This window comes from Aquarana catesbeiana, linkage group LG04, assembly GCF_042186555.1.
Source record: "Aquarana catesbeiana isolate 2022-GZ linkage group LG04, ASM4218655v1, whole genome shotgun sequence".
NCBI classification, from domain to species: Eukaryota; Metazoa; Chordata; class Amphibia; order Anura; family Ranidae; genus Aquarana; species Aquarana catesbeiana.
The window spans coordinates 568,515,453-568,541,181 of NC_133327.1; the positions used below are offsets into that span (position 1 = coordinate 568,515,453).

The following is a 25,729-nucleotide window of genomic DNA, read 5'->3' on the forward strand; positions in this document are numbered from 1 at the left end:
TTTTAAGGAAAAAAAAAAGGTCATTTTAAAATTGATGACAGCAAGAAGTCTCAAAAAAGTTGGGACAGGACAACAAAAAGATGGCAAGGTACAACCCCAATTCCAAACAAATGCATGTTTTTAATGCAGTGCCATCTGAGGGCCAGAAGATCATGGGCATCCAATATTGCGTTTCGGCCTGCGCACAGAGAGATTTCTCCAGATTCTCAGAATCTTTTGATATTATATACAGTAGATGATATATTTAAAGTCATTGGAATTTTATGCTCATGAACATTATTCTGAAATTGAAAGGGGGAGTGGATGACATGACCACACCCCCTTATGACCTCACAGTCCCAGAATGCTCGGGACTGTGACGTCATAGGGGGCGGGGTCACCGCCTATATAAGTCATTGCGGAGCGCTCCACACAGCATTACAGCGGGAGAGAGCATCGTGTCAACATCGGAATAGAAGAGGGGAGAAGACAATGAAGAAGACCGGGCCACCGCTAGCAAAAGAGCGGCAGAAGATAGCGGAGGAGCCCGGCAGAAGAACTGGAGAGCGGGAGAAGAGGCCGAACACCGGGAGAAGAACCGAACATCGGGAGAAGAGGCCAGAGAGAGCGGAGAAGTCGGAAGAAGACCCCCAAAGTCGAAAGAAGACCCCGGAGCTGTGGGAGCTGTACGATGTGGGGTGTGTGTGGGGTGTGTGTGTGGGGTGGGGGGCCGGGATCTGGGGGCCCCCTTATTAAAGGGGGCTCCTGGATTCCGATAAGCCCCCCGCCCGCAGACCCTGACAATCAACGGCCGGGGTTGTCGGGAAGAGGCCCTTGTCCTCATCAACATGGGGACAAGGTGCTTTGGGGTGGGGGGCCTGCAGGGCGCCCCCCTCCCCCAAAGCACCCACCCCCCATGTTGAGGGCATGCGGCCTGGTACGGTTCAGGGGGGGGGGGGGCGCTCGCTCGTCCCCACCCCTTTTCCGGACCGGCCGGGCTGCGTGCTCGGATAAGGGTCTGGTATGGATTTTGGGGGGCCCCCACACCTTTTTTTGGCATACGGAGGTTCCCCTTAAAATCCATACCAGACCTAAGGGCCTGGTATGCCCCCAGAGGGGAATTCCCTCTCGCGCTCGCCGCAATAGGAAAATGTGTTTTTTCTATTGCAGCCAGCGCGAGATGTACAGTACCCTGTCGCCGAGAACCAGCACGATGGGTTCACGCTGGAAACATTCTCGCGGCTGCGTACTGTAGTTTGTACAAAAGTCCGATGGTTTTGTGTACACACGATCAGACTTTGCTCCATCTGACTTTTGTTGCTGGAAAGTTTGTGCGTTCGCACAGTCAACAAAAGTCCAATGGAAACAGAAAAAGTTTGTCCGATGGAGCGTACACACGGTTGGATGTTGCGCCAAAACAGCTAATTTGCATGTTTGTTGTCAAAAAGTCCGATGGTGTGTACGGGCCTTAAGAGGCACTTCGTATGCCCAGTCTTGCCACTGACCTGTTGCTAATTAACCTAATTGCAAAATGTTCTTCCAGCTCATCATTGTTATTACCACTTACTTTGCCAGCTTTTTGCTGTCCTGTTCCAACTTTTTTGAGATGTGTTGCTGCCATCAATTTTGAAATTACCTTATTTTTTTTCTTAAAAATGGTACATTTTCTCAGTTTAAACATTTGATATATTTTCTATTTTGCCATGTGAATAAAATATGGGTTTATGAGATGTGTAAATCATTGCATTCTGTTTTTAAGTAGATTTTACATAGTATCACAACTTTCTTGGAATTGGGGTTGTAGTTTATGTTTGTACCATAATGCATAGCAAAGGGACATAGTCTGGTGCTTGGGGATAATTTTTGTGTGATAAATGTAACCGTGAACATTGAATCTGTTGCACAGTTGTGCAGACTAAGTAACCCTGAACTCAGCACATGCCTTAGTTGGGGATCTGAAAGCATGTAAAAAAAATAAGTTGTGTTGAGAAGAGAAAACAGGATAAAATTGTTTCCAAATATTGTAGAGAAGGCATCTCCACAACCATTTAGATGTTCATACCCCCGATGAGTCATGTGCTTTATAATATGCCAAAGACACATTATATTCAGATTCCTCCCTAGACTATACTTTGGTTTGAGTGACAACACCAGCAATAACAATTCTGATAATATTAACAGCAACAATAAGCAAGCAAAAGCGTATACATACATTAAAAGAGAAGTTCTGGATTTAAAAAAATATATATATTTATAATCACCTAGGATCGATGCTGCATCTGTCCCCCTCCAGATTTGCAGTGAGAACTGAGGGACCAAACATCGCTGATCACTCGGTTCTCCCCCTCTGCTCTGAGCAGAGAGTTGTGATTGTCAGTTCTCTGCTTTCCCCTCCAGCACTCACTGGAGCGCTAGCCATACTTCTCCTTTAAAGGTTCCCATGCACCCTGGTCAGCTGGGGTCAATCCCACTACAGCTCACCAGCAACAGATTCGCAAAAAAGTGTAGTGAAAGTGCAAGATGTGACATTAGGCTGGCCATACACCTGCAGGCTGATAAAAAAAAATCCCTCAGATTCCCCAATCCACATTATAAAGTGCAGATGGTTGAATCTCCCTGCTGTGCTATTGTATTCAGACAGTGCTAGTACACAGTGTATGATAGCTATAGAATCACAGGAAACAATCTCATACAACTCTGCATCTTCTGATCTCTTTGGTCCGATCTTATTCCAGATTATAGTAAAGCAGCCAAAAGTTATTTTAGCAGGAATCAGCACTATACCATAATTGTGTAAACATGACTAAAGCCTAGTAGTGTATCTTATACACAGTCCGTGTAGGAATATATAGTACAGGTATTTCAGTAATAAAAAGCACAGTTGTCTCTTCTGATGTCTGTATTTAAAAACACTGCAAAAAGTATTTGTTTTAAAAATCATCATTCTTCTTTTTTCTATAAAAAAACACTAATTCCTTCTTGTTGGAAAATTCATGTATTTCAGCAGTGAAAAGCACAGCAAAACATTAGACTGGAAGATACATAGTATTCAGAGTTTTAAAAAAGGCTGTTCCTTTAAAGTTTAGGAGAATAAAAAGCTTGATGACATTAATATCCAAAGATGCATCTGGACGGCAGAAGCAAAAGAATATGCTGGGATTCAAGTTTTTATAATTACTTTAATTACCCAAGACTTTTCTCCTTAATCTTTTGCATTTGTGGTACTATTAAAGAATAATTTATGAGTGGATATTTACAGTTAGACTTTAACCTCTTAAGCCCCGGAAAATTTTTTGCGATATTTCGCGATATGGCATTGTGTCGATTTAACTGACAATTGCGCGGTCGTGCAACATTGTGCACAAACAAAATTGAGGTTCTTTTTTTCCCCACAAATAGAGCTTTCTTTTGGCGGTATTTAATCACCTCTGCGGTTTTTTATTTTTTGTGCTATAAACAAAAAAAGAGCGACAATTTTGAAAAAAACCTGTATTTTTTACTTTTGGCTATAATAAACATCCCCAAATCTTTTAAAAAAAATAAATATATTCCTCAGTTTAGGCCGATATGTATACTTCTATATATTTTTGGTAAAAAAAAAAATAAAAAAAATCGCAATAAGTGTATATTGATTGGTTCGCACAAAAGTTATAGTGTCTACAAAATAGGGGATAGATTTATGGCATTTTTATTATTATTTTTTTTTTTTTTACTAGTAATGGCGGTGATCATCGATTTTTATTGGGACTGTGACATTGCAGCAGACAAATCGGATACTTTTGATACTTTTTGGGACCACTGATATTTATACAGCGATCAGTGCTAAAAATAGCCACCGATTACTGTGTAAATGTCACTGGCAAGGAAGGGGTTAACACTAGGGGGCGACCAAGGGGTTAAGGGTGTGTCCTAGGGAGTGTTCCTAACTGTGGTGGGATGGGACTGCCTGGGGGAGGAGACCGATCGTTGTTCCTTAGCAGTAGGAACAACAGATCAGTCTCCTCACCCCTGACAGAACAGAGATCTGTCTGTTTACATTGACGGACTCCGTCTTGTCTCTCCCAGGAGCGATCGCGGGTGCCCGGCGGACATTGCGACCGCCGGGCACGCGCATCGGCTCAGACGTCACCCTGCGGACGCACGAGAGCCGCCGAAGGCTCGCACGCACCCCCTAGTGCTCTTAAAGCAGCCGACATACAGCTATGACGGCTTGCCCAGTATAACTGCGGTGGCTGGTCCTCAAGCGGTTAAAGCAGTATGAAACCCAAAAACAAAAATGTAATATACTGAAGCTTACTAATCCTTAGAGGTGGTGGCTGCAGTTGGTTGTTTTTAGGCTTTTTTTCTTTATTTTACCTGGTGACCAGCACTGGCCAGTAACACACTTCCTACATTAGGTCATCTGTAATCTGGATGAAGTAATAAAGCAGACACCTTTGGACAGCTGCATTGTCATTCTGGGGAGAGGGTAGTGTTATGCCCCGTACACACGGTCGGACATTGATCGGACATTCCGACAACAAAATCCTAGGATTTTTCCAATGGATGTTGGCTCAAACGTGTCTTGCATATACACAGTCACACAAAGTTGTCGGAAAATCCGATCATTCTGAACGCGGTGACGTAAAACACGTACGTCGGGACTATAAAGGGGGCAGTAGCCAATAGCTTTCATCTCTTTATTTATTCTGAGCATGCGTGGCACTTTGTGCGTCGGATTTGTGTACACACGATCAGAAATTCCGACAACGGATTTTGTTGTCGGAAAATTTTATAGCCTGCTCTCAAACTTTGTGTGTCGGAAAATCCGATGGAAAATGTGTGATGGAGCCTACGCACGGTCGGAATTTCCGACAACAAGGTCCTATCACACATTTTCCATTGGAAAATCCGACCGTGTGTACAGGGCATTAGACTAGCAGATTTAGATGGACTTGACTAACAAACTGAAGCTGACCTCCAGCTACTAACACTTTATAAGCTGTTAAAACAAAAAAAAAAACGTTTTTCTTTTTGGATAAAGGTTTTAATGAAATTAATCAAAGCGGACCACTAGCACCCCTGACAGTGGGGTAAATAGTTTGTCTCCACTGTCTAACTGTTGTTTTGTCTGGACAGCTTGTTCTGCAGAAAAAAAAAACAGACTTACTGGCTGGCTGGATCATCAGGTAAAAATAAAGGAAAAAAGACTAAAAAAAGAAAATTAAAGGAGATGTATGACCAAAGCTCTTTTGGCCATACTTCTCCCATGGACTCAGTTCTGCACTCCTGTGACCTAGACATCACAGAGCCAAACAAGGCTCTGCATGGATCCTGACAATAATGGCAGAATCCACCCAGATGCCTGACCATCAGGTGCACTGCCAAGACTCTGAGCCAGCCGTTTCCACTCCCTCCACAGCCTGGCACCCCAGTGAGCACTTGAAAGGGCAGAGCAGAGAGTGGTGACTGACAGTCACCGCTCTCTGCTCAGTGAAGACCGAAAACTGAACAATCAGTGGTCAAGTGATCACTCGGTTCTTGGTCTTAGAGGTGGCAGGGGACAGCTGCAGCATCAGATCGATGCTGAAGCCACATAGGGGAGTATGAATTTTTTTTTAATCCTGCTCCTCTCCCCCATTTTTTTTTAATTTATTTAAAGGTGTGCAACAGACACTGTACAATAAATTGTAGACGTGGTCATGTCAAGAAAGGACGCGATTCCAGCCCCGCTCTCAGGTGACCTGACATCATGAACTTTACAGTCCTTCCAACAGCTATGTAAAACCCGACAAGAGCAATAGTGAATGGTGCAGAAGCAGGTTGCTGTTCTTTGCATACTGCTCTCTTATAGTAAACAAGTACATCTTCAGAAAAAAAAAAGTGAAGTACTATGAAATGTTCCATGTTTAGACTAACACTAAATATGTCATAATTGTTGGCACGGCAATAAAGGATCAGAAACCTGCATAGAGTTCGATAGAGGAACCTGTAATGGAAATCACTAGGTATACACATCCTACAAAGTGTTCATTTCTTGTAAATTTGTGTAGGACTGATTCTTCTTAGATAATGTATTTTTGTTCCATTTCTTGCTCATCAGTCTTTTTGAGCGAAACCACCTTGGTATTCACTTGGTATCCCCAGAATCACCGTACATGATAAGAAATCTCTCTGTACGCCCCCACCACCCACGTACCGGGGATAGACTTCCTGATGCGTAGGTGTGTTGAAAAAAAATATATTCTTTTTACATGTACCATAGCTAAATTGTCAGCGATCTGACAACATATTACTTTATTTAAAAAAAAAAAAAAAAAAAACCGAACGTGTTGTTCTCATCTACCTCTAGAGCTGGAACACTTTATGGCTGCTTAAAATATAAGCTTTGATGGTATCACATTTTACCAAAAATATTTTAAATACTCGTACAACTGCTAATTTATGAAAACAATTCCTCCAAACACTGGGAGTACTGTATTCGGTGACATCTGGTATACTGCATTGATTTTTACACTTGGCTTTAAATGTGATCCACTGCTTGAGCTTCATCTCAGTGACAATAAGGGTAAAAAGTCAAACAGAGAGTCTCCATGATTTCTGTAAGTTTCAGTTCACTATTTTTCTAGAACTTATTTGACATTGTGCTAGTGTTTATGCATCCCCAGTAGAATTTGGTGTATCGACCCACTGGTTGAACTGCTAGGGCTAATTTTATATGAAGCGTTACAGGATACCCTAGGGCCCACTGTAATCAAATAAACAAAAGCAGAGTAGGATCTCTTCTTTGTATACAAGGGGAATTCAAGGGGTCATTTTGTTATACTATATAGAAGCGATATCCCTTCTAAGAAACATCTCAACACTACAAAGATGTACTAAGTTTTAAAATGTTATCCCTGTTTAGCCACTATGTCCTGTGTTGGTGTATAATTATAGTCAAAAAATCCACTACTCTGATCCTACTCCCTTAGCCATTTCAACCCCAGAAGGATTTGCCCCCTTCCTGACCAGGCCATTTTTTGCGATACAGCACTGCATCGCTTTACCTGACAATTGATGTCCCTTTTTTCCCACAAATAGAGCTTTCTTTTGGTGGTATTTGATACCCTCTGCGGTTTTTATTTTTTGCGCTATAAACAAAAAAGGGCAACAATTTTGAAAAAAAAACAATATTTTTTACTTTTTGCTATAAAAAATATCCCCCCCCCAAAAAAAAAAAAAAGAAAGAAAAAAATGTAAAAAAAACACATTTCTTCCTCAGTTTAGGCCAATATGTATTCTTCTACATATTTTTGGTAAAAAAAAATCCCAATTAGGGTATATTGATTGGTTTGCACAAAAGTTATCACATCTACAAAATAGAGGATAGATTTATGTCTTTTTTTTTTTTTTGTACTAGTAATGGTGGTAATCTATGATTTTTAGCGGGATTGCGACATTGCGGCAGACAAATCGGACACTTTTGACACTTTTTTTGGGATCAATGACATTTATACATTGATCAGTGCTATAAAAAAGGAATTGATTAATGTATAAATGACACTGGCAGGGAAGGGGTTAACACCAGGGGCGATCAAAGGGTTAAATGTTCCCTAGGGAGGTGCTTTCAAACTGTTGGGGGAGTGGACTGACAGGGGGTAAAGAGAGATCGCTGTTCCTAATCACTAGGAACAGACAATCTCACTCTATTCCCTTGATTCCCCCACTAGCGGATGGGCACGCGCGTCCAACGTACAAGGACATCAATTCGTGCAAGAGAGTCAACCTGCCGCAGTACTGCGGCGGCTAGTCGGGAACCGGTCAAAGTCTAATTCCACTTTTCTAACCAAATTGGGATAACATCTACTTTATATTTGATACATGACCCCACTTACATAGCATAACCTTAACCTATATATATATATATTGTGGTAGCGTGGTACCCCACTAGGATATGAATGCAGGATTCTCAACCAGGCAGGTTGAGGGGTTCCAGGGGATTTGGTTATTTGGGAGGAAACTGGCTTTTCAGTTTCCTCATTGCTTAGGCAAGTCCACTTCGGGACCTTGAGCCCGAGGATTTCTTAGAGATCCGGGTGGGATGAAATCCCCAGTCCTGGGTCCTGATTTTGAGAATCACCAGCACACTGACTGGTGGTCAGGTGTGTGCTGGGCTATTTGTACACACTTGACCATGGTTCTGGGCTCCACCCTCCCGAGGAGTCCAGGCTTGCAAGGGGGTAGCCAGAGAGTGCAGGAGTGCACTGGGAGAAGCCAGAGACCCAAGCCTGAGGGTCAGAGCAGCGAGGGGCTGTTATCTATATGGACAGTGCTGACAAGAGAATGGTCTGTGGGAGACAGACCAGGGCCTAAAGTGGAAGGCCTGAGCAGCAGTGTGGTGTGTGTAAGCCAGGAGGCTGTATGGCTTTACTAAAGTGTGCCAGGAGGCTGGATATTTAATCTGTGTGTTAAGATTGAAGACCCCCTGTGTGGGAAACATTTGCTTTCATTTCTGGAACTTTGATCTTTATTTAATAAAAGTGGGCCAATTTTATTTGGACTGTTCTCGCTAGCGGGCTCTACACTTGAGCTAAATAACCCCAACTTTAATATATATAGGTAGATTTCCCTTTTCTGGTGCTCTATTTGGTGCTTTGTGCTCTAAGACCCCTTTCACACTGAAGTGCCGCTAAAGAGGAGTCGGCCGTATTTGCGATGCTTTAGCTGCATTTTGGATGCGCTTTTGCGGTGCTTTTCGGGCGCTATAGGGGCAGTCCAAAAAAAAGAAAAAACAGTTTTGCGGCACTTTCAAAGTGCTTTTAATGGGCAGGGGCGTTTTTGGAGCACGTTTTACAGAGCTCCAAACCCGCCCCAAAGATGCCGCTTGCAGGACTTTTTCTAACATCCCACAAGCGCACCGCCCGAGTGTGAAAGCACTCATGCAAATGAATGGGAGGCAGTTTTCAGGCGCTTTTCAGGTGCTATTTCTAGCGCTAAAACGCCTGAAAACTGCCTCAATGTGAAAGGGGTCTTAGAGATAAATGTGTAGAGCCTGGGCTTCTTGCATTGCATGGTAATGAGGACAGACCTGGGACAAGCTCTTTCTAACATTGTTCAAAAAACCTTGCAAACAGCCATGACACCTCTTCCTGAGAAACATCTAAAAAGGTAAGAAATATTTCAAAAAAATATTTGCTTTAGGTATGCCGTAGGAACACAAAACAAACATACAGTGGGTTTTTCTCAAATGCAAAAGTGGAAATATGTTTTAAAGTCACAAAAGGAAACCGAAGGCAGGAAATACCTTGTTTCCAGAAGCAGATTCTCTAGAATCTCACGGTGGTTGGACATGTGATCAAAGAAACCCCCTTAAAGCAGTTGTAAAGGCATTTTTTTAAATTAAAATAAGCCTGTTGAGAAGTATTCTCAAGATTAATCAGCCAAGTTAGTTTTCGATTCTGCCCGGGTTATGTACAATAAAGCTTGTTAACTTTTATGACAAAAATGTCTGTTTACAATTGTATGTTGTAATCTAGGAACACCAAATGTTAAATCAATTTATTTAGGCAGCCAACTATTCTCAACAATATCCAATGTATGTAAAGCACAAAATCATGCAACATGAAGCTGCCATCTCACCAAGCAGCCCATGCAAGAGCAGAAGATTAGATATCACTTAGTTTAAGCCACATTTCATACAAATAAGCAATGAAACAGGGTTCTTTACCTGTGGCTGTAGCGGATTGCTATGGTCAATCCAAGCTGCAAGAAAAAATAATCACTCTTAGTTAAGTCAGAATAAGGAAAAAACTTCAAATTTAAATGGATGACAAATAGGATATTTTTAACAGAGATGCAATAAATCAGAAATCTTTGCTAAATTATTCAATCAGCATAATTAGGTGTTATTCCAGCTTGCAGAAATATTTTCCAGCAGAGAATAAACTTTCCTATTATACAATACCATATATCATTTGGGGAATACCAAATACTTCATATACAATTTTGTAATTTTGTCTGCAACCTCTGGGTCACAAACCCTTCACGAGGGTCTTTATATTTTGGAGACCTCCTAGAGCAGGGATATGCAATTAGCAGACCTCCAGCTGTTTCAGAACTACAAGTCCCATGAGGCATAGTAAGACTCTGACAGCCACAAGCATGACACCCAAAGGCAGAGGCATGATGGGACTTGTAGTTTTGCAACAGCTGGAGGTCCGCCAATTGCATATCTTTGTCCTAGAGGTATAAGGGAGCCCAGAAACCACTATGGACCCTGCTGGTGGAGGAAGGGAGGGTGCAGTTTCAGAGCCCCATAAAAGTGATCAGAAGGCTATAGAGCCACCCAGATTACATTTACTTGAAAGCCCTTTTTTGGCTCTATAAACCAATAGCAGGCAGCTGCAGCCGTGAGCTTGCTTTACGTGGATGTGGAAATTAACTGATTTTCTGTTCTTCACCCTGTGTTTGGCTGGCTTAATTCCTTTTCTACCAAGGTACATTTATAAACATCCTGGTCTCCCCTTCGTGAACATCCACAAGCCTCCTATTTACTGTATAAGTTAGCTTCAGGCTATTTTATGCAGTAGAAACAGTCTGTGTTTACGTTTCTCACATAGCAGAGCACGTGTATAATTAAGTATTCTCGCAATTGTGTGGGATGTGCAGTGTTTTATAAAGCTGAGCAATAGAACAGAAAGTCTTCAGTCACTGCTGTACAAATGAATTGGTCTAATTAGATTTATAAATTAATATAGGTTCACACTAGCCCATCCAAAAAGCAACCCAACTGCTGTCAGGCATTCAGGAGCTTGCTTTAATCCTTTGTAAAGCTACCTTAGTAGAAAAGGAGTTAAGCTAGCCAAACAGTTCAAATGACAGCAAATCAGCTGATTCCCCCATTCATGTTAAGCAGCATGGATGGAGGAATCTCTACTGCCAGCCATTATATTCAGCAGCCCTGGCATCTGCCTGCACACAGTGGCATTGCTGCACAGCGATCGGAAGAGTTCAGTCACTGTTCTGTTAATAATTTTCAATCCAGCGTAGGAATTTTGCCGAGCTGGGTGGTGCTTAGAGGGGGCCACCCACAGGACGCATTTGTGCCAATTTATACAGTTTTGAGGGAAAAACTGTGGAAGCTTTTGGAAAAGTTTAGATCTTTGAATCAATGTCTTTTAAAATTTGACCTGATATTCATCTCAATCATAAAAAAAAAAATAAACCGATATTTAGCAATCCACATTTTACACCATCATATCTTTATAGATCAAAAGTTGAAACCAGTGGTTCTTAACATTTGAAATGTGCACCTCTAAGGGTACTTCTAATGAGATCAGAGGGTAATCTTTCCTATCAAATTCAACTATGCACTATATAGGAGTTTGATAAATAATACAGATAAAAAGATTCAATTAGATATGCTTAGTCAGTTTATTGCTGTGGGTTATAAATGTTCACACTCAGAGTACACCTGTGCTCACCCTATACATGCTAAAGTTATCTGTGAGCCCAGGCTATCACGGACACACAGCCTGTGGTTGGGTAATCATGCATCCTGTCCTCATAGGAGTGTGCTATGCATAGAGGATTGCCCGCTGTCAATGCTGGTGGAAATCAAAGAGGACCTTGACTCTGACACATGACTGGACAAGTTGGCTAAGTTGGTGATGGGCTTTAGGTTTCTTTTATTAATGTAGTATTTGCAATGTTGTCTTCTCTTTTATTGTCCCTTCCCTACCATCCACAAACCTCCTAAGTTAGCTTCAGGCCATTTTATGTAGTAGAAACAGTTGATTGTCTGTGTTTACTCTTCTCACATAGCAGAGCCCGTGTATAATTAGGTATTCCCATCATTCTGTGGGATGTGCAGTATTTTTTAAAGCAGAGCTGTAGAACAGTCTTCAGTCACTGCTGTACAAATTAATTAGTCTAGCCCATTCTCTGAAAAGTGGTCCACCGTTGATCACTTGTTAGAGAATGGGCTAGTGTGGAACTAGCAGTGTATCGTTTTATAAAGTGCGGATAAGTAGCCGCTGTCAGGCGTTCAGTAGGTGATCCTTCCGCCTCCTGAATGCCTGTTTTTTTGTTTTTTTTTGCACCAAATGGCAATTTACAATAGGGCTAATGCACTGCAACTGGAAGCTAAGCTTTAGCTCACGCTGCAGCGCAGCCCCTTTGACTTGAAAGGACGATTTTGACAGGTGGCACCTATCAGTGCCGCCCATCAGTGCAGCCTCGTCAGTGCACATCAGTGAAGGAGTAAAAAATACTTATTTACAAAATTGTATAACAGAAGCTAAGAAAACCTTTATTTTTTTTCAAAATGTTTTTTGTTTGGCCTTTTTTTGTTTGTTTAGCAAAAAATCAAAAACCCAGTGGTGATTAAATACCACCAAAAGAAATCTCCATCTGTCTCAAAAAAATGATAAAAATTGAGTTTGGGTACAGTATTGCAGTTGTTGACCGTGCAATTGTCATTCAAAGTGCGACAGCACTAAAAGCTGAAAATTGGCCTGGGCAGGAAGGGGGTGAAAGTGCCCAGAAGGCAAGAGGTTAAACAAAAAAAACAAAAAAACAAGCAAGCAAGCAAGCAAGCAAGCATCTATGGCTAGAAGCCTAGAAGGATGAGCATAAGTTCGATGCTGCATTTGTCGTCGTCCCCCCCACTAAGACTGAGAGCTGAGCGATCTGACTGCTGGTCACTCAGTTTTCAGTCTTCAGAGAGCCGCTTTCTGATCAGCCCCTCCAGCGCTCACTGCAGTGCTGGGCTGCGCAGAGGATGGGAGCAACCGGCAGTCAGTCAGGCATCTGGGTGGACGTTAAAGTCATTATCCCTTCAGAGTCTGGACTGGCAGAGTGATGTCAGCCGGCAGCGGACTTCACCCCCCTATTGGCTGAATCTAGATCACAGGAGTGCAGAACTAAGTGCATGCCTGCGACCCACAGGAGAAGTAGGGAAAAAAGCTTTGGCCCTACTTCTTCTTTAACCACTTGCAGACCGCCCCATGTAAATCTATTGTGGCAGGGAGGCCGCTCTATGCCAGATCAAGTACATGTACCTGATCCGGCATTTCCGGGTAGGGGGCGCGCCCGCCGCCCAATCTGGGCTGTCGTTCAGTACAGCACAAGTTGGTCAGCAGCTCCCAGACAATGATTTAAGGCCAGCGCCTGCCGATTGTCTTGGTGAATCACATTACAGAGATCTGTGCTTACTGAGTACACTGGGCTCTGTACACGGAGCAGCAATGTGGCTGTTTTTTTTCCTTACTAAGCAGAGAGAAAAAACAACCCCATCTCTTAGTAAAAGCAACACACATCACGCTTTGTTAGGCACACAGTTAACCCTTTGATTGCCCCTAGATGTTAGCCACTTCCCAGCCAATGTCCTTAGTACAGCACTAATCCACTGTATTAGTGTCACTGGTGATGTCAGTGTCAGTTCCCACCCAGTGTCAGTTAGTGTTAGGGGTGCAATGGATCAAAAAAAACTCACGGTTCGGATCGTTCCTCGGATCATGAGTCACGGATCGGATCATTTTCGGATCAACAAATAAAAAAAATTAATTGAATTTACAAAAACCTGTGAAAATTCCACCACCGTATAGTCCCCACTGTAATATCCACAATCTCTCCCACTGTAATATCCACGTCATCTCCCCCACTGTAATATCCACAATCTCCCCCACTGTAATATCCACATCTCCCCCACTGTAATATCCACATCTCCCCCCACTGTAATATCCACATCTCCCCCCACTGTAATATCCACATCTCCCCACATCTCCCCTACGATTGTCTGCTTGCTTGCAGTTGGTGATGATGTCAGCACGCCGCTCACCTAGGCTGCCGCCGAGTGTACCAAGATGGCCGCCGCTCCAGAGCTAGGCCGAAGCTGCGGCCTCTCCTAAGGCAGAAGCAGCGGAGCGCTCTGCGGATCGAGTGTGTGCCGATCTGAACAGGCTGAACCATTCGGATCACGGATCGGTGACGATCCGATGCACCCCTAGTTAGTGTCAGATTACTCATTGTACTATTACAGTCCCATTATAAGTCACTGATCACTACCATTACGAGTATATAAAATAAATAAATATTCCATTATATACACCATTATTTGTAGATGCTATAACTTTCACACAAACTAATCAATATACACCTTTTGTGATTTTTTATTTACCAAAGACATGTAGCTGAATACATTTTGGCCTAAAAGTATGAAGAAATTCAATTTTTAAATTGTTTTATTAGATATGTTTTACAGCAAAAATAAAAAATAGTTTTTTTTTCAAAATTTTGAGCCCTTATATATTGCGCAGTCATGCAGCACTGTACCCAAATGAAATTTATATCATTTTTTCACAAAATAGAGCTTTCTCTTGGTGGTATTTGATCACCACTGGGTTTTTTATATATATATATATATATATATATATATATATATATATATATATATATATATATATATATATATACCCCCAGTGGTGATCAAATACCACTAGAAGAAAGCTCTATTTGTGTACAAAAAAATGATATAAAATTTCATTTGGGTACAGTGCTGCATGACCGCGCAATTACCAGTTAAGGTAGTGCAGTGCCTTTATGGCACTGCACACCGATCCAGCAGTTTTGGGTGGAGGTTATGGACTCTGCCAAGTCAGCTATGACGATTACCATCAGATCCTTCATAGCAGTCTGTTTGTTGGGATTGGTGGACCCATTGGCACTCAGGTGATCCGTATACTACTTACCCTGCTCCTGTATTAAGCACGTAAAATAATTATTCTGTCATGGAAGAAACCGTTGGCCCCTACCATTAGAAGGCGTTAATAAATAATACCTTACCAAGGTACAATGCTACGTATCTTAGTAGAGGGGTACCAACTAAATTTGTAAAGGTGTGGGGCGGTTGGATGAATGATAGTTCTACCGCTTCAGATTAACTGCTTATTGGTTAAAAGTTTATACTGTGGACAAAATGCTAACTGTATGCAGGCCTTGGTGAGCACCTGGCCTAATACCTGTTGATATCCCTTGGGGGATGCAATTTGACTCTGTAAATGTGTGCTTTATTTTCCTTATTTACCTCTTTACAAGAAACTGGTCACTACTATGGTCTGGAGCTGCATTGTTTACTGGTGCTGGTATGGTGTAGTGCTGACTCTGTTTTAATGTTTGTAACTTTATTATAAAAATTTCAATAAAAAGAATATAATTTTTTTTAAGTAGCGCAGTGTCAAAACAACAAAAAGTGTGCTGGTCATGAAGAGGCTTAAACCTTCCAGAGCTCAAGTGGTTAAAGTTTACCTGAAGCCCAAACTCGTTTTTTAAGTTTTGAATTGACTAGGAGTGGTTACCACAAGCTAGTTTTTATCTGTGCTGTCTGTGTCCCAATGAAGAATGACTTTGTCATCTTGTCCTACAGACACAAAAGGAGGTGAAAAGAACATTTCCTCGTAAGCATCAAGCTGCATAAAATACTGTGCGTTTTTCCTAGGCAGGGGAGCCATCTCGTCCATCCCATGACGTCATTTCTGCCTGTGTTCCACCCTGGTTTGCTTTCTGGTGGCCACAGGACGCCCAGAGGACCTACACCTGATCCTCACAAACCCCATGGACGGCGTGATATCCAAAGAATGGACTGGAGCAGCCTTCTCTCCCCTCCCTGCATCCTGAAACGAATTTTTAATCCTTGTGGAATAAATGATTTTTAACCTCTACACTCAGGTGGTGCTTCCCTTTCTCTCCTTCCTTGTCTTTGTTACAGAGCTGGCTATACTCTGAGGATAGCTGCTGCCTTTACCTTCATGAATTTCCCATATACTGATGTATAGATTACATTTGAACTACTGACTATCCTTGCTGCCTATTATGGGACTGTATTTACCATGCTAATTCGGCATCTAACTTTGCGCCAGAGAAACTCTCTTTCTTATATCACTTGTATAGCAGGCTGATACTTCTGTGCATTGGCATTTACCACATGTGTGCAAATGCCATATATGTCCCAAAGCGAAACCTCCACTTTCGGGAAATACGTTGTATGCGCATGCACGGGTACACACCGATGCACAGAAGCATCAGTGTTTATAACAACACAGCAGTGTACTACCATTTACTTGTCTTGCTGGCTTTATGCGGCACCTGCATCTCCCCGGGCATGGGAAAACACCCTGAATTTGCCACTGGGCATATTATTAGCCTTTCCTTGTCCGTGTGCATGGGACCTACACACACATGTAATTGTCACATGAACAGGTGTCCCTATGGAAAGATTTGCCCTCACCTCCTGTTTCAATAACAACTGTGAAAGTTTGGATTTTCAATCCCTTTGACAGGGCAAATAGGATGAATCTCCCAGCGCTGGGACCCAAACAGCAATGTAAACCTGACTTTCTATTCCCTTCCCAATTAGATATACTTTTTATACATCTTAGAGCCATATTCAAACTGTACAGTCAAACGAGAAAAAGAAAATAAACCTACAAAGGGAAAATGAGTCACGATATTTCTCAGCATGGCCAGAGTGCAGCTGAAGAGCACAGTATTTAGCTCTGTTGTTCAAGCCACATGCAAATTAGGCACAAAAAAGTAGAAAGTAGTCAATTATCATGCGGTAAACTTGAGATGTCATGTAAGAGTCACAAATCCAGTATATTATTCACAAACAAGACTTTTTCGTTAAAACGCTTCACATATACTTTAGAAACTGCTAGAAAATAAAATAAAACATGGCTATAAAAAAACAAAAGTTACAATTGCTGATCTCATATTAAGATATAACTTCGATCTGACAACTGATATTCTCAGATATGTAGTTACTGCTTTTTCTCATCTGTTTAAATGACTTAGTGCAAAGCATACTGTAGTTGCCAACAGTGTACCTGTGCAGGGGTTACCATGTTTTTAGCTCTGGGTCCTACATATAAATCCACCAAGGTCACTATCTGGATGGAGTGTGTATGTTCTCTTTGTGTCTTCATGAATTTTATCTAGATGCTGCAGTTTCCTCCTATAAGCCAAAAATATACCCAAAGTTATTTGGCTTTGTCAAAAATTACCTCTATCAAACACTAGTCTTCTGCATATGCTTTACCCCCTCTGATGGTGTCTATTTTTTTTAAGGAATGGTTAAATTTGAATCTAATACATTAGTAGGTTTTTGGGTTAATAGTCATAGAAAAATTCTTACAGTACATTTACAAAATACTTCAAACACATTCGTTTTAACATCCGATTTTGGAGTGAATGGACTTTCTGAAGAAAAACCACATTCACTGTTAAAAAAAAACTGGTAATTCGGGAAAAAATTCTATCCTGCTCCTTCAAATTTTCTCTGTTAATGCAGTCAAAAACACTAATGATTGGAAAGTCAAAATAACGTTCTTAAAATTTTCAAATGAAATTCTATTAATGTATGGCTAGCTAAAGCCTCATTTAAAGACTTCTCTACTGTGAGCAGCAATCTGAGAACAGCAGAGAAGACATCTGTAAAGACAGGCTATCAATGTTCGTATTTCAGGTTATTTTACACCACGGTTTTAGTCGATTTGCACACACTGGGTGTTCTGGGGCAGGGGAGGGCGGTAATAAATTCCCAATTTCTGGTACATATCAGAATTTGCATAGAATGTGCACTCAGGTTTTGGGTTTCCCCAGAATAACAGAAGGTAGTATCTATCACTAACTTAAATAAAATGATATGACTTTTAAGATTCTATGAGGGCAATTTAATAGGACATTTGCAACTCATTTCTGCAGCTGTGTATGTAGTCTGCCTTGCACCAAATTCATAAGAAACCTGCAGTATTTTCATTGTTAGTATAGATGCCTGCGATAAATTCTTATTTACATCTGGAGAATGAGATGTGACTTAAGTCTGGAAATCTGCGGACATCCCTAATTGTGCAATATATACAGACTAACCACTGGGTGTATGGAAAGTTTCATACACCAGAATCAATGAAAATAGATTAAATTTAATTATTTTTTTACATATTTAAAAAGACATAAAATCAATGGCTGATTACAGTTGTGCTCATAAGTTTACATACCCTGGCAGAATTTATGATTTCTTGGCCATTTTTCAGAGAATATGAATGATAACACAAAAACATTTCTTTCACTCATGGTTAGTGTTTGGCTGAAGCCATTTATTATAATTCAACTGTATTTACTCTTTTTAAATCATAATCACAACATAAACTACCCAAATGACCCCGATCAAAAGTTTACATACCCTGGTGATTTTGGCCTGATAACATGCACATAAGTTGACACAAAGGGGTTTGAATGTCTATTAAAGGTAACAATTCTCACATGTGATCTGTTTGCTTGTAATTAGTGTGTGTGTGTATAAAAGGTCAATGAGTTTCTGGACTCCTGACAGACCCTTGCATCTTTCATCCAGTGCTGCACTGCCGTTTCTGGATTCTGAGTCATGGGGAAAGCAAAAGAATTGTCAAAGGATCTGTAGTAAAAGGTAGTTGAAATGTATAAAACAGGAAAGGGATATAAAGATATAAAAAGGACGTGAGAATGCCAATCAGCAGTGTTCAAACTTTAATCAAGAAGTGGAAAATGAGGGTTTCTATTGAAACCAAACCACGGTCAGGTAGACCAACAAAGATTTCAGCCATAACTGCCAGGAAAATTGTTCGGGATGCAAAGAAAAACCCACAAATATCTTCAGGCGAAATACAGGACTCTCTGAAAACATGTGGTATAGCTGTTTCAAGATGCACAATAAGGAGGCACTTGAAGAGGGATGGGCTGCATGGACGAGTCGCCAGAGAAAAGCCATTACTACGCAAATGCCACAAAGTATACTGCTTACAATATGCCAAACAGCACAGAGACAAGCCTCAAACCTTCTGGCACAAAGTCATTTGGAGTGATGACACCAAAATTTAGCTTTTTGGCCACAACCATAAACGCTTCATTTGGAGAGGAGTCAACAAGGCCTATGATGAAAGTTACACCATTCCTACTGTGAAACACGGAGGTGGATCGCTGATGTTTTGGGGATGTGTGCGCTACAAAGGCACCGGAAATTTGGTCAAAATTGATGGCAAGATGAATGCAGTATGTTATCAAAAAATACAGGAACATTTGCATTCATCAGCCAGGAAGCTGCGCATGGGACGTACTTGGACATTCCAACATGACAATGATCCAAAACACAAGGCCAAGTCCACCTGTCATTTGCTACAGCAGAAAAAAGTGAAGAGTCTGGAGAGGTCATCTCAGTCTCCTGACCTCAATAACATTGAGTCACTCTGGGGAGATATCAAATGTGAAGTTCATGCAAGACAGCCCAAGAATTTACAGGAACTGGAGGCTTTTTGCCAAGAGGAATGGACAGGTTTACCATCTGAGAAGATAAAGAGCCTCAGCCACAAATACCACAACAGACTTCAAGCTGTCATTGATGTTAAAAGGGGGCAATACACGATATTAAGAACTCGGGTATGTAAACTTTTGATCGGGGTCATTTGGGTAGTTTCTGTTGTTCTTATGATTTAAAAAGAGTAAACACAGCTGATTGATAATAAATGGCTTCAGCCAAACACTAACCATGAGCGAAAGAAAAGTTTTTGTGTTATCGTTCAAATTCTCGGAAAAATTATTTTTTATGTGGCCCCAGCTGCAGCCGCGATCCCGAGGGCTCCCAGGATGAAATGTACTGTACAGGATCGTACAACTGGAATAACTTTAGGACAACAGGTCCTATTCTCCGCTGGCATCACAACCACCAGCCTGAGAGTCACCTCTGGTAAACCAAAATGCATTTAGCACTTTAAGTATCTTTTTTGGGTTTTGCTCGTGGCATCACGCTTTCTCTTTGTGAGGGGACAGAGAGCAACAAATCAACTCTTGTTCCCGACATAAGTAACAACTATTGCACCTATACGTGAAAGGGGAAACGAATTGGGCAGTAATTAATCAAATGTGCCTTTCAGACTGCATCGGGGTGTCAAACCCTGCGAACTTGGGGCAAGTCAATCCTGTTCAGCCACCATTCTTCTGGCCGGGCGGAAAGCACTTTCATTTATGTCCAACCAGGCTGAGGCGTCTTCCACTTGCTCAAAAAGTGGGCCTGGCCTCTTGCGGTAATACGGAGTCGTGCTGGGTAAAGCATGGCGTATGGCGCCTGTAGTTTCTGTAGCCGTTTCTTAACCTCCGTGAACCAGGCTCTCCTCCATTAAACCTTATGTCTTGCTTCTCCCTGGCTAGGCGCAGAATGATTTCTCTATCCTTGTAATGCAGCAGATGTGCAAGGATAGGGAGAGAGGGGATGACCCGGTGGAAGGGGTCTCAGGTGGGACCTGGTGGGCCCTCTCCACAGCATAAAGGGGTGTGACCGCATCTTTCCCAAACACCTCCTGCATCCATTTTTCAATGAACTCTGTGGGGTCTCTACCCTCTATCTTCTCCGGGAGACCTACTATTCTGACGTTATTCCTTCTCATTCTGTTTTCAAGGTCATCTGCACACTGGTCCACAGCAGCGACCATTCTGGAGTTGTGAGTCTCTTATCAGAGGGGGGAGTTTGTCCTCCACATCGCTGATCTTGCTTTCAGCAGCGGTGGTTCTTTACCTGATTTTTTGTATGTCCTGCCTGATTAGGGACACTTCCTCCTTCAGACCACCAAAGCATTCCTGCAGGGCATTCACTGAAGCAGCACATTTATTAACAGCCTTCAGGATCTCAGCCAGTGTGGGATTTGCTTGCTCTTCCAAATCTTCCTCACTGTTCTCCTCCATTCCCTCCGCATGAGCTGCTGTGGTACTGTGACTCGTGCACCCTGGAACTCCTTCCTTCACAGGACTCTGTGCTGTAGGTTCCCCCTCATTCTCTCCCCCCCCCCAGCCGGTTCATCCAGAGTCAGAGAGCCTGCCAGTTTCTGGGCATAGTATCTAATGTCCTTGGTGAGGGGGTCCCCGCCAGTGTGCTTAGGAGTTTTGGGGGGTTTATTCACTGTCTTTAGGCTTATCAGCTCTGCTCTGTCTACGCTGCTGCGGACCCCCGGCGGCGCCATCATGGATCTCAGAGCAGTGTCTGTGTTCTTTGCCCTTTCCTCTCAAAACCATCATGGGTTCTGGTCAAACGGGTACCTCACTGTTCTGAAGTTTGCTGGTGGCTTTCAAGTGCTGTATGGATGTCGGGAACAGGATCAGTACACAGTTACAAGCGGGAGCTTTGTGAGGAAGCTGCTTCTCACATGCCGTTCAGGTCACGCCCCCTCACCACCTATTCTAGTTCACTCACTATGGCTGAGAGAAAGCTGAGCACTGTGACTGCAGTCCCCACCCATCTTTTCCATCCATAGCTGCAAAAAAAAGCCATGTCAGCAGCCAGAAACTGAAGGAAAAAGTTACGACCAATAGAGTGAAGGGGGAGGAGCCCTCGGCTCTGTGAAGAGACCCTTGTTACCAGAGGCATCCATGGAGGCATGTGAAGGGAGGAATCGACTGATACAGTGAGCAAGTAATTGCCAGTGCCACTGATCTCATCCCTATTCCCCATCACCACCATTGCTGCATCTTACTGATCCCATCCTCCCCATTACCACTACCACTGCCTCTGACTGAGCCCCCTCCCCCCATCACCAGCGCTGCCTCTGACAGCCCCCCCACCCCATCACCAGCACTGATTCTGACTGACCCCCCCAGCACCAACACCACTGCCTCTGACTGAGTCTCCCCTTCACCAGCACTGCCTCCAACTGAACCCCCCCATAACCACCACCACTGTTCTCTGACTGAAACCCTCATCACCACCTCTGTTGCCTCTTACTGAACCCCCCCCACCACTGCCTCTGACTGATTCCCCCCCACCACCATTGCCTCTAAATCAGTGGTTCTCAACTCCTGTCCTCGGGACCCACCAACAGGCCAGATTTTAAGTATTACCTTGGGGAGTTGCAGACTAGAATACTGCAATCACTGAGCAGCAAGTGATATCACCTGTGATGTATTTCAGCTATCTTGCAAACCTGGCCTGTTGGTGGGTCCTGAGGACTGGAGTTGAGAACCACTGCTCTAAATTAACCCCCCCACCACCACTGCCTCTGATTGAACCCCCCTATTACCACCACCACTGTCTCTGACTGGACCCCCCCATCACCACTGCCTCTGACTGGACCCGCCCATGCCCCATCACCACCTTCACTGCCTCTGACTAAACCCCCCCATCACCAGCACTGTCTCTGACTGAACCCCCCCATAACCATCACCACTGACTCCCTGACTTAACCCCCCTATCACCACTTCTGCTGCCTGTTACTGACCCCCCCCATCAGCATCACCATGACTGAACACCCCCACCACTGCTGATGTCATCCCTATCCCACCAACACCGCTGATGTCATCCCTATTCCACCACCACCGCTGATGTCATCCCTATTCCACCACCACCGCTGATGTCATCCCTATTCCACCACCACCGCTGATGTCATCCCTATCCCCCCACCACCGCTGTCATCATCCTTATCCCAACACCACCGCTGAGGTCATCCCTACCAAAATGGATGTGATCCCTATCAAACTACCACCACTATTCCACCACCACCACTGATGTCATCCCTATCCCAGCACCACCACTGCCACTGATGTCATCCCTATCCCACCACTTCCACTGATGTCATGCCTATCCCACCACTGCCACTGATGTCATCCCTATCCCACCACTGCCACTGATGTCATCCCTATCCCACCACTGCCACTGATGTCATCCCTATCCCATCACCACCGCCACTACTAATGTCATCCCTATCCCACTACCACCACTGATGTCATCTCTATCCCACTACCACCACTGATGTTGTCCCTATCCCACTATTGCCACTGATGTCATCCCTATCAAACCCCCGCCACTGATGTCATCCCTATCCCACCACTGCCAGTGATGTCATCCCCATCTCACCACCACCACCACCACCAATGTCATCCCTATCTCATCACCACCACTGATGTCATCCCTATCTCACCATCACCACTGATGTCATTCCTATTTCACCACCACCACCATTGATGTTATCCCTATCCCCCCACCATCACCACTGATGTCATCCCTAAACCACCACCACCACCGATGTCATCCCTATCTCACCACCACACCACTGGTGTCATCGCTATGCCACCACTGCCACTGATGTCATCCCTATCCCACCACCACTGCCACAGTTACGGTAAGTTGAAATCAGAAACAAAAATGTTTTACTGTTTTAGGGCCCTTTCACACTGGGGCGGGGTCGGCAGTAAAGCGGCGCTTTACCGTCGGTAATCGGCCGCTAGCGGGGCGGTTTTACCCCCAGCTAGCGGCCGAGAAAGGGTTAAAAACCACCGCAAAGCACCTCTGCAGAGGCGCTTTGCCGGCGGTATAGCCGCGCTGCCCCATTGATTTCAATGGGCAGGAGCGGTGAAGGAGCGGTATACACTCCGCTCCTTCACCGCTCCAAAGATGCTGCTAGCAGGACTTTTTTTCCCATCCTGCCAGCGCACTGCTCCAGTGTGAAAGCCCTCAGGCCTTTCACACTGGAATCAAAGTAGCAGCACTTTAGGGTCGGTTTGCAGGCGCTATTATTAGCGCAATAGAGCCTGCAAACCGCCCCAGTATGAAAGGGCCCTTACAGTATATGGTGAAAGGGGGAGGGGGGGTCTTTAAGGTTTCTTGCACCGGGGGTCTGAAGGTTTAGTTACGCCTCTGGTGCATTCATAAACTATTCATACCTTTTTCTTTTTTGATTTTTTTTTTAATGATTTTATTACTGTATGATACAGCCTGATACTACAGTTATTTTTTTTCTCATTAATCTACACTTAGTACCCCATAATGACAACGTGGAAACGGAATTTTAGAAATGTTTGCAAATGTATGAAAACTGAAAAACTGAAACATCACGCCCACGATCCCGTGACTGATGGATGCATCTACCATGGGCATTTTAGTGTTTTAGCCATCAGTTTGATTTTAATACAATATTGATTACGTATACACATGTTGGGTGTAATGTTGATGATAATGTAATTTACCTATGCTACAATGTTTAACATGTTACTATGTTACTACAATATGTCTTACTGCCATGTTTTACTTACTCTGTACCATATCTATTGATTATATGTGAGTATCATCTATTGCACTTTGTTTTTCATGTGGTATCAATAAATCTTACAATTTTTTACACCTGATGATTCAGCCTGCCCTAGTGATGTGTTTCATATAAAGTCCCAATTGTCCCCTTCCCCCAATTCCCCCTTACTTTTCTCATATACATAGGGATGGAGACCTGTGTACTGGATGGTCATGGTCTCATATAAAGTCCCAACCTAAACTTCTTGTTTCAAATATTGATAGGGATGGAAACACACACTAATTATCATATTTACCATTGCTCTGGTCTTGTGTCAAGTGCCTAGTAATTATACTATATTTACTTGTTATTTTGGAATATCTTTGTTTTATCCTAGTCATGTTATCCTTCCGGGTTGGCACTCGGGGGGTGGATCCTTTCCATCCCTGGGAGCTGCGACGCGCACCGTTACTATCCCCCGATCCCCCTGATCCATCAGTCACGGGATCGTGGGCGTGTGTCCGCTGTGCGTCGACGCCACGCCCCGCACGTCTGGCGTCACCTGACGTCACGTGCTGACGTGACGCTGTTTCTATCTGGCGTGCATACTGATGGAGGCGGAGGTTGCCTACATAGGCGCAGTCGCCTTAGTGGGCTGCTTCCTCCCCTCCCTCACAGCACGTCCCAACGTGACGTTGGGGGTTACCTCGTTGGCTGGCCGGCTGAGATTATGTCATCTCAGGTAACCATGTACTTCTATCTCTTTGCAACATGCCTTCATTACCCCCATCTACTTGCCTGTCTTCACATTTACCGCGATGCACTGTCCCTTCACTCTGGTTACTTGGTGTTTGTGGTGGGCTTTTTCTTTTCTCTCGTCTCACTGGCTCCCCTGATATCACTTGTCTGGCTCTCTTATGCCCTTTCTACTGTTGGTTCACTTTGTCCCACACTCTATCTTCCACTCTGTGGTCATCCAACATTACCCGTTTTTTGCTTACAACTATACACCCACTTTAACTATTTTACAGCTACCTTGGGTTTATGTTTTATTTTACACTACCATGTTGGAAACCAAGGGGAACCTTCCTACTACCTATCTTTCTACGGTATCCTGAATTGCCTCGCCATGCCGCCGCTTGGTTACCTCCTCAGCTCCCGTGGGGATGCTACATTCACCCCTGATTATTTCCTACCATCATGAACATTACTATATATGCTCTACCACCATTATACCATATATCCACAGGTAAGAGTGCTAGGACTAGCGGTTTTGCTTCCCCTCTTCCTGTTGTAATTAAATAATATTAATTACCACTTTACACTCTATTCTAGATATTTCCAGATAACTGCTCCTGATGAGTGGACAAACTTCCACGAAACGCGTCGAGCATTACAACTGAACATTCATAATTTTTTGACATGTCACAACAAATATGCATCTACCATGGGCATTTTAGTGTTTTAGCCATCAGTTTGATTTTAATACAATATTGATTACGTATACACATGTTGGGTGTAATGTTGATGATAATGTAATTTACCTATGCTACAATGTTTAACATGTTACTATGTTACTACAATATGTCTTACTGCCATGTTTTACTTACTCTGTACCATATCTATTGATTATATGTGAGTATCATCTATTGCACTTTGTTTTTCATGTGGTATCAATAAATCTTACAATTTTTTACACCTGATGACTCAGC

At 43.1% G+C, this 25,729-nt stretch overlaps 1 protein-coding gene across 2 annotated transcripts in view; it reads right to left on the reverse strand.

The window, feature by feature from the left end:
• ACOXL (acyl-CoA oxidase like) overlaps positions 1–25,729 on the reverse strand; it is a 513,410-nt gene that overhangs the window by 321,976 nt on the left and 165,705 nt on the right. For both annotated transcript variants that reach the window (XM_073628050.1, XM_073628051.1), the window contains exon 10: positions 9,668–9,702. In XM_073628050.1, the coding sequence (XP_073484151.1) occupies positions 9,668–9,702 (35 nt within the window). The remainder of the gene's footprint in view (positions 1–9,667; positions 9,703–25,729) is intronic.